This window comes from Phyllobates terribilis, unplaced genomic scaffold, assembly GCF_046119375.1.
Source record: "Phyllobates terribilis strain yellow unplaced genomic scaffold, ASM4611937v1 Scaffold_3__8_contigs__length_932513732, whole genome shotgun sequence".
Taxonomy (NCBI): domain Eukaryota; kingdom Metazoa; phylum Chordata; class Amphibia; order Anura; family Dendrobatidae; genus Phyllobates; species Phyllobates terribilis.
Window position 1 is genome coordinate 71332331 of NW_027362763.1, and position 16824 is coordinate 71349154.

A 16824-nucleotide genomic window follows, 5' to 3' on the forward strand; every position below is an offset into this window, starting at 1 on the left:
TGACGGCAGAGCCTCCAGGTAGGCTAGCAGGCAGGTAGCAGGTGAGCGCTCCCAGATGAGCGGGCAAGAGTCTCTGGACAGGCAGGTGGTCACGGCATGTGACGGCAGAGCCTCCAGGTAGGCTAGCAGGCAGGTAGCAGGTGAGCGCTCCCAGGTGAGCGGGCAGACTGATCCATAGACAGACTGGCAGAGCTGGTAGGCAGACTGTCGGACCGCAGGAATGCAAGCAGATAGACAAGTAACAGGCAAGTATCAAGCAGGAATCTGGAAGGTAACTGGCAGGTAACTGGCAGGTATCTGTTAACGGAACCTGAGGAATGAAGCAGAGTTGAAAGGCTTTGCAACAGCATTGCTCGGGCACCTCCATTTTGGAGGAGGTGCCTTATATATGGTGAGGTCCTCCGGCCATTGGCCGGGGACTCCTTAGGACGGCACACGCGGCCCCTTTAAGAGAGGGGGAGCGCGCGCGCCCTAAGCACAGTGGCCGGGAAGCAGCGTGCGCTGCCAGCAGAGCGGGAGGAAGACGCCGGGCACGGAGCGGAGAGGTGAGGGGAACGGTGTCCCTGCCTAGCAGGAGGCAGGGACGCCGACGCTACAGTACCCCCCCTTTAGGCCCCCCCTTTTTTAGGCCAGATAGAAATTTACCAAGGATGAGAGGGGCATGGATGTTCTCCCGGGGTTCCCACGTTCTCTCCTCAGGACCAAACCCCTTCCAATCTACTAGAAAAAAGGTCTTTCCTCTTACCCTTTTGGTGGCCAGAATGTTCTCTACCTCAAACTCGTTTTCAGCAGAAACCGGAGCAGGAGGCATACCTGTAGACTTGGAAAAAGAGTTAAGTACCACGGGTTTGAGTAGAGATACATGGAAGGAGTTAGGAATCCGCAAGTTGGCTGGGAGTTTCAATTTATATGCCACCGGGTTGATTTGTTTGATAACTTCCAGTGGGCCGATGAACCAAGGCCCTAACTTGTAGGAAGGAATCTTGAGCCGGACATACTTGGACGAGAGCCAGACTTTATCTCCAGGACGGAATTGTGGAGGATCCAGGCGTTTTTTGTCAGCGTGTTTTTTCATCCGCTCGGACGACCGAAGAAGTGCGGATCGGGTACTCTCCCAAATGGAGGAAAATTCGCTAACGAGAGATTCCGCAGCCGGATTGTCCACCGAGGTGGAGACGGGAAACGGGATCCGAGGATGCTGGCCGAAGACTACAAAAAACGGGGATTTGGAGGAAGATTCGCTCTCGTGATTATTGTAAGAGAATTCGGCCCATGGTAGGAGATCCACCCAGTCCGAATGGTGGGTATTAACGAAGTGCCGGAGGTAACTGGTCAGGATCTGATTGATCCGCTCCACTTGACCATTGGACTGTGGGTGCTAAGCGGAGGAGAAGTCCAGGGTGACGTCTAGCAGCTTACATGTGGCTCTCCAGAAGCGTGAGGTGAACTGAACCCCACGATCCGACACGATGTGGAGAGGCAAGCCATGGAGACGGAATATGTGGCGGATAAAGTCTTTAGCCAGCTCGGATGCAGACGGGAGACCCGGCAGGGGAATGAAGTGGGCCATCTTGGAAAAGCGGTCAGCGACCACCCAAATGACCGTACAACCGGCAGAGACAGGGAGATCCGTTATAAAGTCCATAGCTATATGCTGCCACGGGGCAGCAGGTACTGGAAGAAGAAGGAGGCGACCGGCTGGCAGGTGTCTCGGAATCTTGTTGCGGGCGCAGGACACACAGGCTGAAACAAAGTCAATTTCGTCCTTGTGCAGGGTAGGCTACCAGTAATGCCGGGTAATAAGCTGGAGAGTCTTTCTCTGACCGGCGTGGCCAGCTAGCTTAGACGAGTGACCCCAGTGTAGGGACTTCTCCCGATCAGGTACTGTTACGAACGTCTTACCGGGAGGGAGACGATTTAGATTCACGGGGGCCACCTGCATTACTCTGGCAGGATCAATGATGTGCTTAGGTTCCTCCTCTAGATCAGAGACCAGAAACGATCGGGACAAGGCGTCAGCTTTGATGTTTTTGTCTGCCGGGCGAAAATGAAGAATGAAATCAAAGCGGGCAAGAAACAAGGACCACCGGGCTTGGCGCGCGTTATGTCTCTGGGCGCTCTGGAGGTAAGCCAAGTTCTTGTGGTCCGTGTAAATTATTACCGGGTGAAGAGCCCCCTCGAGCAGGTAATGCCACTCCTCCAGTGCCAGCTTAATGGCCAATAACTCTCGGTCTCCTATAGAATAATTGCGCTAAGAAGAGGAGAAGAGTTTGGAGAAGAAGCCGCAAGTTACCATTCTTCCGGAAGGCGACTTTTGGGTAAGTACCCCTCCCGCTCCAGAGGAGGAGGCGTCAACTTCCAGGAAGAATTGTTTGTTGCCGTCCGGACGATGCAGCACCGGGGCAGAAGAGAAAGCCTGTTTTAAGGAAAGAAAGGCTTCCTCTGCTTCGGGCGGCCATTCTCTGGGATTAGCGCCCTTACGGGTGAGCGCAGAAATTGGGGCAGTCCGGGAAGAGAAGTGCGGTATGAAGAGGCGGTAGGAGTTGGCGAAGCCCAGGAACTGCTGAATAGCCTTCAACCGCTCTGGTCGGGGCCACTTCTGGATGGCAGACAGTTTCTCAGGATCCATTCGTAGGCCGGTCTGAGAGATTATGTAGCCCAAAAACGGAAGCGAGGTCTGCTCAAAGAGGCACTTCTCATATTTAGCGTAGAGGTGGTTCTGCCTGAGCCTGAGCAGGACCTGACGAACATCCCTCCGGTGAGTGAGAAGATCCGGAGAGAAGACCAAGATGTCGTCCAGGTACACCACTACGCAGGAGTAGAGAAGGTCCCGGAAGACGTCATTGACCAACTCTTGAAAGACGGCGGGAGCGTTACAGAGACCGAAGGGCATTACAAGGTATTCATAGTGGCCGTCCCGGGTGTTGAATGCCGTCTTCCATTCATCCCCCTGACGGATACGGACCAGGTTATACGCCCCACGGAGGTCCAGCTTGGTGAAGATTCTAGCCCCCCTCAGACGGTCAAATAATTCTGAAATGAGCCTCCGGGTAGACTAGCAGGCAGGTAGCAGGTGAGCGCTCCCAGATGAGTGGTCAAGAGTCTCTGGACAGGCAGGTGGTCACGGCTCTTGACAGCAGAGCCTCCAGGTAGGCTAGCAGGCAGGTAGCAGGTGAGCGCTCCCAGGTGAGCGGGCAAGAGTCTCTGGACAGGCAGGTGGTCACGGCACGTGACGGCAGAGCCTCCAGGTAGGCTAGCAGGCAGGTAGCAGGTGAGCGCTCCAAGGTGAGTGGGCAGACTGATCCATAGACAGACTGGCAGAGCTGGTAGGCAGACTGTCGGACCGCAGGAATGCAAGCAGATAGACAAATATCAGGCAGGTATCAAGCAGGAATCTGGCAGGTAACTGGCAGGTATCTGGTAATGGAACCTGAGGACTGAAGCAGAGTTGAAAGGCTTTGCAACAGCATTGCTTGGGCACCTCCATTTTGGAGGAGGTGCCTTATATATGGAGATGTCCTCCGGCCATTGGCCGGGGTCTCCTTAGGACGGCGTGCGCTGCCAGCAGAGCGGGAGGAAGACGCCGGGCACGGAACGGAAAGGTGAGGGGAACGGCATCCCTGCCTAGCAGGAGGCAGGGACGCCGACGCTACAGTACCCCCCCTTTAGGCCCCCCCTTTTTTAGGCCAGATAGAAATTTACCAAGGGTGAGAGGGGCATGGATGTTCTCCCGGGGTTCCCACGTTCTCTCCTCAGGACCAAACCCCTTCCAATCTACTAGAAAAAAGGTCTTTCCTCTTACCCTTTTGGTGGCCAGAATGTTCTCTACCTCAAACTCGTTTTCAGCAGAAACCGGAGCAGGAGGCGTACCTGTAGACTTGGAAAAAGAGTTAAGTACCACGGGTTTGAGTAGAGATACATGGAAGGAGTTAGGAATCCGCAAGTTGGCTGGGAGTTTCAATTTATAGGCCACCGGGTTGATTTGTTTGATAACTTCCAGTGGGCCGATGAACCGAGGCCCTAACTTGTAACCACAGTGGCCGGGAAGCAGCGCGCGCTGCCAGCAGAGCGGGAGGCAGGGACGCCGACGCTACAACGTCAAGTCGTATCTCATGATATCAAAGACCTACTCAGCACTAGAAGCCCAGGCTCAGACATCACATGTCTTGGAGAAATAATGAGCGAGCCGCACAGAGGACAAGACGGGGGGCTCTGGCGACAAGACAGGTGAATAACGAGATGAATATATATTTATGTATTTTTTTTACTCCTTTCTGGACCCTAAGCAAAATAGTGGCCCGATGGCCACCATTTTGCTATATTTGCATGGTGCAAATCACAAAAATTCAGAAGAATCAGAAATTTATGTAAATTTTGAGGCAAATTCAATTTGCCTCAAATTGATTAGCTCATCACTAGTTACCAGAATTGCACATGATATTTGGTTGGGAGGAATCTTTTGCAGGTTTTCACATTGGGGTACAGGAGCAGGGGTGGACATATCATTGGTGAACCTGTGTTTCTGCGCAGGGGCCCAAGAGGTAAAGGGGCCCATTTCCACCTCGAAGCAGGTTGATATAATTGAGCATTATGATGAAGTATGGGATTGCAAAGGGCCTATATATTGTTCTTGCACATGGGCCTTCTTCTGTTTGGGACTGCTTCTATTCAAGGATCTATGAATTACTCCTCTGATTCTGAGAACACTGTAACTTGATTAGAAGATCTTTAAACAGTAAGTGGACTGATCTGCCCCTGGAAAAGTGGAAGTCAAGATTGATGCTGGATATAATAAACCTGGCATGGTTCACTATGGTGTATATGGAATGATGGTGATCAATGAGAATACGATATATCCACAGTGCTGATTGTATAATGAACTAAATACATTGATGGTTCTAAATCATTGTAAAAATTGTAGCAACTAGAAATACAGGTGACTATGACTACACATGGTGCACTATTGTGATAGTGACTTGGCCATTTTTTTTTTTGTGCTATTTTTTTTCAGATTGGGAATTAGAGGAAAAAATTGTGAACACAGTAAGTCAAAGAAACTAACAATATAAAAATAATATTGAGAGCTTACCCATTCCCTTGTCCATATTGTTAAATATTTTAAGCCGTCCTCTCTCCCCAAACTCCTCAGCATTGTTGACAAGTGCATCTCTCACGGTCTCATATCCAGCGAGGACCACCATTTTTTTTGTGCCCATGTAAAAGGTAAAAACTGGGCCGTATTTCTCTGCAAGCTTAAATGCAATATTGAAAATATAGTTAGGATAGGCACACTTAATTGGTGGAGAAAGGTTGAACTGGATGGACCAGAGTCTTTTTTCAACCTATTTAACTACTTTACAATGAAATGGTCTACTTTGGGATTCATCCCAGTGCTGTATTCTTGTGATATTATGCTGGAAGATCTTACTAGAGCACAAAAGCCTCTTTATTTAGGGTCCCCATACTTAAGTAACAATGCCAACTGATCTGCACTGGTCTGACTTCTGAATCCCCCAATAAGTTTAGCCGATAATTTGCATGCTTTGGTTTAATTGGAACAATAATGCATCTTGTCAGAATGCCAAAAAATTACTCACCTATTATAGGTACTAGCCCAAATTTTGTCTGAGTGGGACAAAAATGGACAAAATTTGCTGGTTGCTGTGGTAGAAAGCACTGCTGGCAGATCTATCGTTTATTTATATAGCGCCATTAATTTTCAAAGTGTTTCACAGATAACAAAACATTGGGGCCCACTATCTAGATTACCTATCAATATGTCTTTGCAGTGTGGTAGTACCTGGATAAAACCCCCGGTAAAACACAGGGAGCATATACAACCTGTTGTCCATGGCGCGACTTTGAACACATGACCCAGTGCTAACCACTGAGCCAACTTCACTTCAATATTTATTTTAAATATCCGTTCAGACATCTGTCTGAGATGATTTAGTGAATCCTGCTTTAAGCAGGGGGTTGGAACAGATGACCCAGGAGGTCCCTTCTAACTCTACCATTGTATGATTCTATGATTCTATCTCTAACCTTTGTATGCACAAGTGCCTAATACTGTTAGCCCTGTAGCTTAACTGCACTGGGCTCTTGGGTTCAAATCCCACCAAGGACAACATCTGCAAAGAGCTTATATGTCCTCCCTGTGTTTCTTTGGGTTTACTGCAGATACTCTACTTTCTTTCCATACTCCAAAGAATTTCTAAAATTGCGATCTCCAATGGGTACAGTGATGATTATGTTTGTAAAAAAGTGGGTAATAAGCAGCGCTATGTTTATTTTAATTCCTCAGAGCTTTACAAAACTGTCGAACAGTCAATCTCTGCATGTGTCACAGTTGACTAACAGCCGTGACACTTCTAGATGCGGCGACAGTGAAAGAACCGCCGAGCACGCCAAAATACTCGGCGAACACCCGAGTGTGCTCGATGAGAAAGTTAATGAGGCATACTCGCTCAAAACTAATCACTATCTTATAGGCACCTGATCCAGGCATCTTCTCTACTACCTAGTCTTGGCCGTGACGTGACTTTAGATCAATAAATGCACAATCTGAGGATTCATCGTCCAGATTTCTAGAAATTTTTAGAGCAAAATATACAACAAAAGCTAACATCAAGCTTAGTGTTCTGTATATTTACTGGAATAACTATTGAGCTAAAGGGTTATGCAGGATAAGAAAAACATGACTGCTTTCTTACAAAACAGCACCACACTTGTCTACAGGTTGAGTGTGGTAGTGCAGCTCAGATCTGTTATATTTTTTATTTAATATCTAGTCCCTTCCTAACATCTGCATTAGATGGGTTGTGGTCCAAGTTTTGGAGCCCCAACTTAATCGGTGAAAAACAATCTTGCAGTATGCAGTTTAACAAGTAAGAGAACTGAGCTCTTGCATGAGCATGCACAGAGCAGTGCGAATGGTCAGTAGAAACATGCCTCTGTGCGCACATTCATACAGAAACTCAATGCATCTGGTGAGTCCCAGGACCCAAATCTACAATAATCTGCTATATATCTTAGGAAGGGACTAGACATTAAATTAATATACCCTTAAATAGAGCGGAGCTGAAATTCCACACACGTGTTTTTTGTAACCCTGAACATCCCCTTTAACTTTAGATTTCATAAATTCTGTACGATGTGACATCTCTTACCTCTAAATAAGTCAGCTGAGGCTTCTTTAAATTCAGAATATGCAAATTCCCAATCAGAGGCCAACGTCTAGGTCCAGGAGGAGAATTTGCAGTGTTTCTTTTATTCCAACTTTTTAGAATATTCAGAATATATAAAAGAGTTAAAACCAGTATGAAGAAAGTAGCTGAAGAGATCTCTAAAGCCATGGCTGCGACCAGAGCGGACACAAATGTCTGAACCTGGCAGATGAACGCAGAGCTCACACCTGACTGACTATCGTGCCCCACCTAGCTCTCAGTGACATTCCACAAGTAAAGACTGAAGATACAGGCGGGGGAAGAGTACAAGACTGCAACAACCATAGGAAAGTCAACGGAAGGACAGCGAGAGCCATCAGGTTTATAGAAGAGAAGCCAATGCAGTGTCTCCTTACAAGACTTGTCCACTTTATTTTAACAGATGTGTTGGGGACAAAACTTTGTGACAACCACTAATATATAAGTATTACAGGTTCTCCTTGGTCCTCACATCTCTCTTGTTCTCACAATGACCTGCAGGGAACCAGACCTGTGTGTCAACCTGTAATCGAAAAAAAACTTTCTCATGTTAAGAATTTTTTTTTATTTCAGGATGCTGCAATCAAATTATGGAGTCTATCATTTTGATGGACAGCGATATGTTTTCCGTAACATCTGATAGAGGTACCATTGAAAATTGGAACATTGTAGAGATGAGCAAATGTTTTTCAAGGGTGAATTGAATTATCCTAGAATTTTAAAAATTTCTCCTGAGCCAGAGAGTGAATTCAGCAAATTGGCGGCCATTTGAGTATTTTTAATGAATCATAGAGGAATGGGAAAGGATTAAAAAAAAAAAATACCCACCTTGCAATTCACCTATCTCTTTACTGCCATTGCCCAGTTCCCCATGCGATCTGGCCTCTTCTTTTTTTCTTTTCAGTCTTCCGGCGCTAATTATGACAGTCCATATTGAAAAACTACAGCAAAACCAAAGAAATAAGCTGGAATATAAGTTGGAGTACATTCAACGTATAGGAACTACTGATGGGCGAGCATACTCGCAACTAGTCGGTACTCGCCTGAGCATCTCAGTACTCAGATTGCTCGGCGCTCGCCGAGTACTTGCGAGATGCTCGGACAGGAGCTCGGGTCCCCTCCCTGCATGTTTGCAGCTCTTTACAGAGCCAATGAACATACAGGGATTGCCTGCCACTCACTGTAATGCCGTAGCCATGGTGGTTGTCGCATTACAGTGATTGGCTGGCCACACAGTGTCATCAGGTCTATATCAGACCTGGCACCGCCATGCTCGTCACAGTCACTCCGGAATCAGACAGTGTATGGAGATGTGCTGCTGCGTCAGGGAAAGATTTGCTTGTTTCTAGTTAGTGTAGGTATACCAAACTATATTAGAGACACATATCCTTCTCAACTATAAGTCCTTCTGAGGACTAATCCATCTGCAGAGATATCAGGCAGGCAGGGTATATAGGCAGGCAGGCAGTGCATATAGCACAAAAGGCTCAATTCCAGTTCTGCCTTCTGCTGCTGTTAGACATTTCTAGACAAAGGCCCAGGTCTCAGGTGCCAGGAATAATTCTTTTTGGGGATCTTAATCCTCATTATTTGCTTAAAAAGCAATCCAGAGAAAAATGTTTATCTGCTCCATTTGCTTGTTGGCACTGCAGAATATAGCCAGGTCCTTTCCATATTACAGCGCTAAAAATCCAGCTATTTAAAACTGTGGTTTGTCCATCATATGGATCACATATAATGGCACTGAAAATATTGTGATTTCTGGCCTCCATTAAAATTTTGTTGCAGTGTGTCAGTGAAGCTATTGACACCAGTTTGCTGTTAAAAATATTTACCTACAGGCCAGCTATTTAAAACTATTGCTTCTCCGTCACACTGATCACATATATGTTTTCAGAAAATTCTGTCATTTCTGGCCTCCATTAAAAAAAAATTTCAGTGTGTCAGCGAAGTTTTTGACACTGGTTTGCTGTTAAAAATAGTTACCTACAGGAGAGGTATTTAACCCCTTCATGACCGTAGCATTTTCCGTTCTTGCATTTTCATTCTTTGCTCCCCTTCTTCCCAGAGCCATATCCTTTTTATTTTTCGGTCAATATGGCCATGCTTATTTTTTGCAGGACAAGTTGTATTTTTTAACACCATAACTGGTTTTACCATATTGTGTACTGGAAAACGGGAAAAAATTCCAAGTGCGGTTAAATTGCAAAAAAAATGCAATTCCATAGTTGTGTTTAATTTTTTTTTTTACCATGTTCACTGAATGCTAAAACTGACCTACAATTATTATTCGCCATGTCATTATGAGTTCGTAGACATCAAACATGCATAGGTTCTTTTTTATTTAAGTGGTGAAAAAAAAATCCAAAGTTTACTAATAAAAAAAAAATAAAAAAATCTGAGACCTGTAGCGTCTCCATTTTTTGGGATCTGGGGCCAAGTAAGGGCTTATTTTTTGCGAGTCGAACTGACATTTTTATTGATACTATTTTAGGGCAGATGTGATGTTCTGATCGCCTGTTATTGCATTTTATTTCCATGTTTCGACGACCAAACAAACATAATTCTGGCGTTTAGAATTTTTTTCTTGTTACGCCGTTTACCGATTGGATTCATTATTTTTTTATATTGATTGGGCGATTCTGAATGTGGTGATACCAAATATGTGTGTGTGGGGTTTTTTTTATTATTATTTTATTTTGAATAGGGCGAATGGGGGTGATTTAAACTTTTATATTTTTTTCATATTTTTAAACATATTTTTTCTCCACTTTGTGCATGCTTCAATAGTCTTCATAGGAGACTAGAAGCTGCAGTTATCTGATCGGCTCTGCTACACAGAGGCGATGAGAAGATCGCCTTTGTGTAGCAGAAATGCTCATGTGCTGTGAGCGTCGACCACTGGGTGGCGTTCATAGCAAGGGAGACATGACAACCATAGGGGTCTGCCGCAGACTCCAGGTTGTCATACCCATGCATCGGTGACCCGCGATCATGTGACGGGGACACCAATGGGCGGGGCTAATGCCGCTCTTCTGGTGTGGCGATGTTAAATGCCACTGTCAGAGATTAACAGCGGCATTTAACTGGTTAACAGCCGCAGCTGGATCGCGATTCCACCCTTGGCTGTTGCAGGCACACGTCAGCTGTAAGAATCAGCTGACATGTGCCTTGTTCAGTGCGGGCTCAGCGATGGAGCCCTCACTGAACCGGGGGTAATGACTTGGGGCACACTAATATGACCGAGGCCAGTAAGGGGTTAAAACTGTGATTTGTCTGTCACACGGATCACATATAACTTTGCTACAAATTCAGCCATTTGTAGTGAGCATGGAAGATATTGCCCTCCATTTAAAATGGGCAAGGCGAGTGGTAAGGAATCACTCAATTCTGAGGAAAAAATTATGGAATCACCCTGTAAATTTTCAAAATGAACACGTGCATCAAATTAGATTTGCTCGTTAGTCTGCATTTAAAAAGGAGTGATCTCACCTTGGCGAGCTTTTGCACCTAGTGGACTGACATGAATCATGGCTCCAACATGAGAGATGTCAATTGAAACAAAGGAGAGGATTATCAAACTCTTAAAAGAAGGTAAATCATCATGCAATGTTGCAAAAGATGTTGGTTGTTCACAATCAGCTGTGTCTAAAATCTGGACCAAATACAAACAACATAGGAAGGTTGTTAAAGGCAAACATACTGGTAGACCAAGGAAAACATCAAAGCATCAAGACCAGAAACTTAAAGCAATATGTCTCCAAAACAGGAAATGCACAACAAAACAAATGAGGAACGAATGGGAGGAAACTGGAGTCAATGTCTGTGACCGAACTGTAAGAAACCACCTAAAGGAAATGGGATTTGCATACAGAAAAGCTAAACATAAGCCATCATTAACACCTAAACAGAAAAAAAACAAGGTTACAATGGGCTAAGGAAAAGCAATCGTGGACTGTAGATTACTGGATAAAAGTCACATTCAGTGATGAATCGCGAATCTGCATTGGGCAAGGTGATGATGCTGTAACTTTTGTTTGGTGACATTCCAATGAGATTTATAAAGATGACTGCATGATGAGAACATGCAAATTTCCATAGTCATTGATGATAGAGAGCTGCATGTCAGGTAAAGGCACTTGGGAAATGGCTGTCATTACATCTTCAATAAATGCCCAAGTTTACATTGATATTTTGGACAGTTTTCTTATCCCATCAATTGAAAGGATGTTTGGGGATGATGACATCATTTTTCAAGATGATAATGCATCCTGCCATAGAGTAAAAACTGTGTAAACATTCCTTGAAAGAAGACACATAAGGTCAATGTCATGGCCTGCAAATAGTCCGGATCTCAATCCAATTTTAAAATCTTTGGTGGAAGTTGAAGAAAATGGTCCATGACAAGGCTCCAAAGCTGATCTGGCAACAGCAATCAGAGAAAGTTGGAGCAAGATTGATGAAGAGTACTGTTTGTCACTCATTAAGTCCATGCCTCAGAGACTGCAAGCTGTTATTAAAGCCAGAGGTGGTGCAACAAAATACCAGTGATGAATTGGAGTGTTCTTTTGTGTGTTTGCTTTACATGATTCCATAATTTTTTCCTCAGAATTGAGTGATTCCATTTTTTTTTTCTCTGCTTGGTCTGAAAAAAATACCCTTACTGAGTACCACATTTTTAATCTTGATTTCTTTTAGTGTTTATTAAAGCCCTAAAGTTACCATTTGAAATGACTTTAGTTTTGTGCCATGTCTGTGATCTGCTTTTTTTCAACAACATTAAACAACTGATTGAACATCCTCCAAGCCCGGTGATTCCATAATTTTTGCCAGGGTTGTACATTTAATAAACTATGACACTTCAGTACCTTTCATATGGCACTAAAGGGTGTTTAGTAGTGATGAGCGAGCACTAAAATGCTCGGGTATTCGTTCGAGTCGAGCAAATTGGAATGCTCGAGTGCTCGGTCCGAGTAGCGAGGCCAATGGAAGTCTATGGGAAACTCGACCATTTTTCTGGCGGCTCCCACCAGCGGTCTGAAGAGGGCCTAAAAATTGCCCAAATCGACATGGGATCAGAATAGTGAAGACCCCTGGAAGCATTTCTGACTCCCAGGTCACTGCTGTGAACAATGTTGTCAGAGGCATTATGCCACTTTTACGGACTCACAATAAAACATACAAAAACAAAAACAAAATGGATTTTCCTGGGAAATATGTTAAGGAACATCCTTTCCAGGGTAATGAGTTGTATAAGGCAAAATAATATACAAAAACAAAAATGCTTCTCCACAACTTGGGATATGTTCACACATAGCATTTTTGATGCGTTTTTGCAATTTTGTATTGCTTTCAACCAAGACAAATGCAATCACTGGCAAATGTCATTTTAACATTTCACAACCTTATCTGGCCATGTGGTGTGTGACACATCATTAGACACATCCTGTTTCATTTATGATGGAGGGGCTCAGAAAGGCACAAAGCCTATTTTTATAGGGCCTTCAGGCGGCCCTTATAATTCTTAAAGGGGCAGCAGTCGTCCCTCACTATTGTTAGAGAGCCATCAGCCGGCTATGCTTTCTTGTTCCCATTATTAACTAGTGGGTATCCTATACTGTTATTGCATATGCAGTGACTTCAAGGGCTGCCAAAAATTTGGACACAACCCAATACCCCTTTGAAGAGACATAGAGGAGGGTCTCAGTAAAAAAATGTTCCCATTATAAAGGAGTGGGTCTCCTACAGTGGTAATGCCCATGCTGTGACTGCAAGGGCTGCCAAAATTTGAGAAAAACCCCACTAACAATTTAAATACACATAGAGCTGGGCCACAGTAACGAGTATGACATGTTCCCATTAGAAAGTAGAAGGTCTGCTATTCAGTTATAGGGTATGCAGTGAGTGCAACAGTTGCCAAGCTTTAGGAAAAACCCTAATAATAATTTGAAGACATATAAAGCTGGGCCTAAGTAACGACCTGTTCCAATTAGAAAGGAGAGGGTCTGCTATGCAGTTATAGGGTTTGCAGTGAGTCCAACGGCTGCCAAAATTTAGGAAAAACCCCATTAACAATTTAAAGACACATAGAGATGGGCCTCAGTAACAACATATTCCCATTAGAAAGGAGAGGGTCTCCAATACTGTTTACCTATGCAGTGTATGCAACGACAGCCAAAAATTTGGAGGAACTCCAATATCCCTTGCAAGAGACGTAGAGGTCGAAGGGCATCCTGAAAACAATGTTCCCATTATTAGGAAGTGGGTCTCCCATTCTGTTTGCCTATGCAGTGAAATAATGGCTGCTAAAAATATGGAGGAACTTCAATGTCCCTTGCAAGAGACGTAGAGATATGGTACATAAGGTGGTGATATGGTTGTAGAGGATGAGGATGCGGAGAAGGAGGAGGACAAGAGCAAATAGACAAAATCAGGAAGCATATACCATTGTCTGGTTGTGAAGACAGAGGTGCATGGGAATAAAGTTAGACTTCCCAAAAAAAAAGACACTGGATTTGAGTTTGCTATCCTGCTATCATTCATTGGTGTTGAGAAGTCTGGCTCAAACTTGTTCATTTTTATAAGAGTAAGTCTGTCATTTTCAGTTGACAGGCAGATGCACCTATCAGTTATAATTCCACCAGCGGCACTAAAAATCCGCTTTGACAAAACGCTAGCGGCAGGGCAGACCAGGGCCTCCAGGGCGTAGAGAGCAAGTTCATTGCACGTGTCCAGCTTGGATACCCAATAATTATAAGGCACAGACGAATCACGGAGGACATTGGTACAGTCAGCAAAGTACTCCCTCTGTATCTTCCGCAACTTTTCCCTCCTTGTGAGCGTACCCCGCGCAACAGGGCTTGTGCGATGGGAGGGTCTGAGAAAACTGTCACAGAACTTTTCATACATGAAGAAAGCGAGGTGGCACACCGATGTAATAAAATCTTCTTTTATTGTATTTCTATTAAAAATGAAGGATAGCGGCACCTTTTACGGACAACGTCCGTTTCGCGTGTCTATCACACTTCTACTGGTCCAGGCATATGGTCCTGGGGGTGGGCAGGAGTTAAAATACTCTCGACCCCACCCCCTGGACCAAATACCCATACAAAATGTTACAACAAGAAATACAAAATTAAAAACAATTGTTTTGAAAAAAATATAAAAAATATTCATGCAACCATCATAAAAATACTGCCATGTCTAGCTTGTCGTTTAAGCCGAGGGGTCCTCCCTTGCGTGGCAATTTCACTTTTTCTAATCCTATGAAGTGTATGACTTCAGGATTAGCCCTGTGCTCAGTGCGAATATGCTCTAATGACCTTTTAGAGCCCTTCCCTGAAAGGATTGAATTGAAATGCTCTCTGAACCATGTGAACAGGGGTCTAATTGCTTTTCCTATATAGAACCTTCTACACGGGTTTATGCAATTTTTTGCCCGTGTAGAAGGTTCTATATAGGCAAAACAATTAGACCCCTGTTCATACGGTTCAGAGAGCATTTCAATTCAATCCTTTCAGGGAAGGGCTCTAAAAGGTTATTAGAGCATATTCGCACTGAGCACAGGGCTAATCCTGAAGTCATGCGCTTCATAGGATTTGAAAAAGTGGAATTGCCACACAAGGGAGGAAACCATAATAGGATCCTCTTACAGAGGGAGGCGAAATGGATCCTCCGAACTAATGCCCAGGGACCCCTCGGCTTAAATGACAAGCTAGACATGGCAGTATTTTTATGATGGTTGCATGCATATTTTGTATATTTTTTTCAAAACAATTATTTTTAATTTTATATTTCTTGTTGTAACATTTTGTATGGCTATTTTGTCCAGGGGGTGGGGTCGGGAGTGTTTTAACTCCTGCCCACCCCCAGGACCATCTGCCTGGACCCGTAGAAGCATGATAGATACGCGAAACGGCCGTCGTCCGTAAAAGGTGCCGCTTTCCTGTATTTTTAATGGAAATGGAATAAAAGAAGATTTTATTACATTGGTGTGGCACCTCGCTTTCTTCATGTATGAATTGTGGCTTATTTTGTTTCTGGAAGTAGTTGCAGCCGATGGGAAGACTGATTGCTCCAGCTGATGAGGTCAAGATTCTAGAGTCTCTGCAGAAGGACTGAGTCGCTGCAGTGCTGGTTGCCTGTGCATTTGTAATTGTCCCAGAACTTTGACAGTGTTCCTTTGCCTCTGCTGGATTGGATTTGTGTCTATCACCTGTACTCCTTTGTTGTCCAACAAACTGTGACCTCTGCCACCAGCGTTTTCAGATGGGAATTTTTTTAATAATTCCATAACAAGGGCCTTCTCGTACTTCCCCATTTTATTAGGCCTGTCCTGCACTGGAATAAGAGGCATAAAGTTCTCCTTGTAGCGTGGGTCTAGAAGTGTCATCAACCAATAATGATTGTCACTCAAAATTTGGACAACGCGAGGGTCACAGGAAAGGCAGCGTAACATAAACTCAGCCATGTGTGCCAGACTGCAAAGAGGCAAGACTTCCGTGTCCTCATCAGAGGCGACTGACCTCATTCTCCTCCTCATCCTCCTCCTCTTCCTTCTTCCCCCCGTCCTCAGGCCTTCCATACTGAACAAATGGTATGACAGTTGTGCAGGTAGTACCATTTATAGCACAGGAAGCTAGCTCCTGCTCTTCTTCCTCCTCCTCCTCCTTCTCCTCATTGTCACCAAATCCACGTTGGGATGAGATGAGGCTGGGCTGTGTGTAATCACTCTGTAAGATTCCTTGCTCCATCTCATTGTGCTCTGCCTGCAATGCATCCTCTTTAATTGTGAGCAGAGAGTGTTTCAGAAGACAGAGAAGCAGGGTGTCGACGCTAATTATGGCGTCATCGCCGCTCACCATCTTGGTGGAGTCTTCAAAGTTTTGGAGGATGGTACATATGTCTGACATCCATGTCCTCTCCTGAGGTTTTATGTATGGAGTCTGACATGAATATCGACTGCCTTGTTGATTCTGGTAGTCAACAACTGCCCTCTTCTACTCACAAATCCTTCCCAACATCTGAAATGTAGCGTTCCAACGCATGGGGACATCACAGATCAGTCGGTGTGCTGGAAGGTACAAACACTGCTGAAGCATGGCAAAGGCGTCGGAAGCTCTAGCTGACTTTCTAAAATTGGCACACAGGCGGCATACTTTGACAAGCAGATATGGCAGATAGGTTTTGAGAAACCGCTGAACCACGAGGTTAAGCACATGGGAAAGGCATGGTACGTGTGTGAGCTCGCCTCACAACCAGGTTCCGGCCATTGTCACACACGACTATGCCTGGCTGTAGGGTCAGCGGTGTCAGCCACAGATCTGCCTGCTCTTTCAGAGCTGTCCACAACTCTTCAGCATTGTGTAGTTTGTCACCTAAACATATTAGCTTCAGCACAGCCTGTAGCAGATTGGCCGAGGCAGTGCTGCAGTGCTTCCAGCTTGCGACTGATGTGGTTATTTTGGAGATGGAGGCTGAAAAGGAGGAGGGGGAGGTGCAGGAGCTGTAGAATATGGGGGAAACGCTGGTTGACCAAGGGCCCGCAATCCTCGGTGTCGGGAGGATGTGCTCCGTCCCAAGGTTTGACTGGGTCCCGGTTTCCACTATATTAACCCAG

General features: G+C 44.9%; 1 protein-coding gene across 1 annotated transcript in view; it reads right to left on the minus strand.

Annotated features, from left to right (window-relative positions):
• Nucleotides 1–7476, minus strand: part of LOC141258845 (cytochrome P450 2K1-like) — a 58171-nt gene extending 50695 nt beyond the window's left edge. Inside the window, exons 1-2 of the mRNA XM_073674017.1 lie at nucleotides 7170–7476; nucleotides 5090–5252 (exon numbers count right to left, since the gene is read on the minus strand). Of these exons, the coding sequence (XP_073530118.1) occupies nucleotides 5090–5252; nucleotides 7170–7355 (349 nt within the window). The 5' untranslated portion in view covers nucleotides 7356–7476. The remainder of the gene's footprint in view (nucleotides 1–5089; nucleotides 5253–7169) is intronic.
• Nucleotides 7477–16824: the final 9348 nt, after the last annotated feature.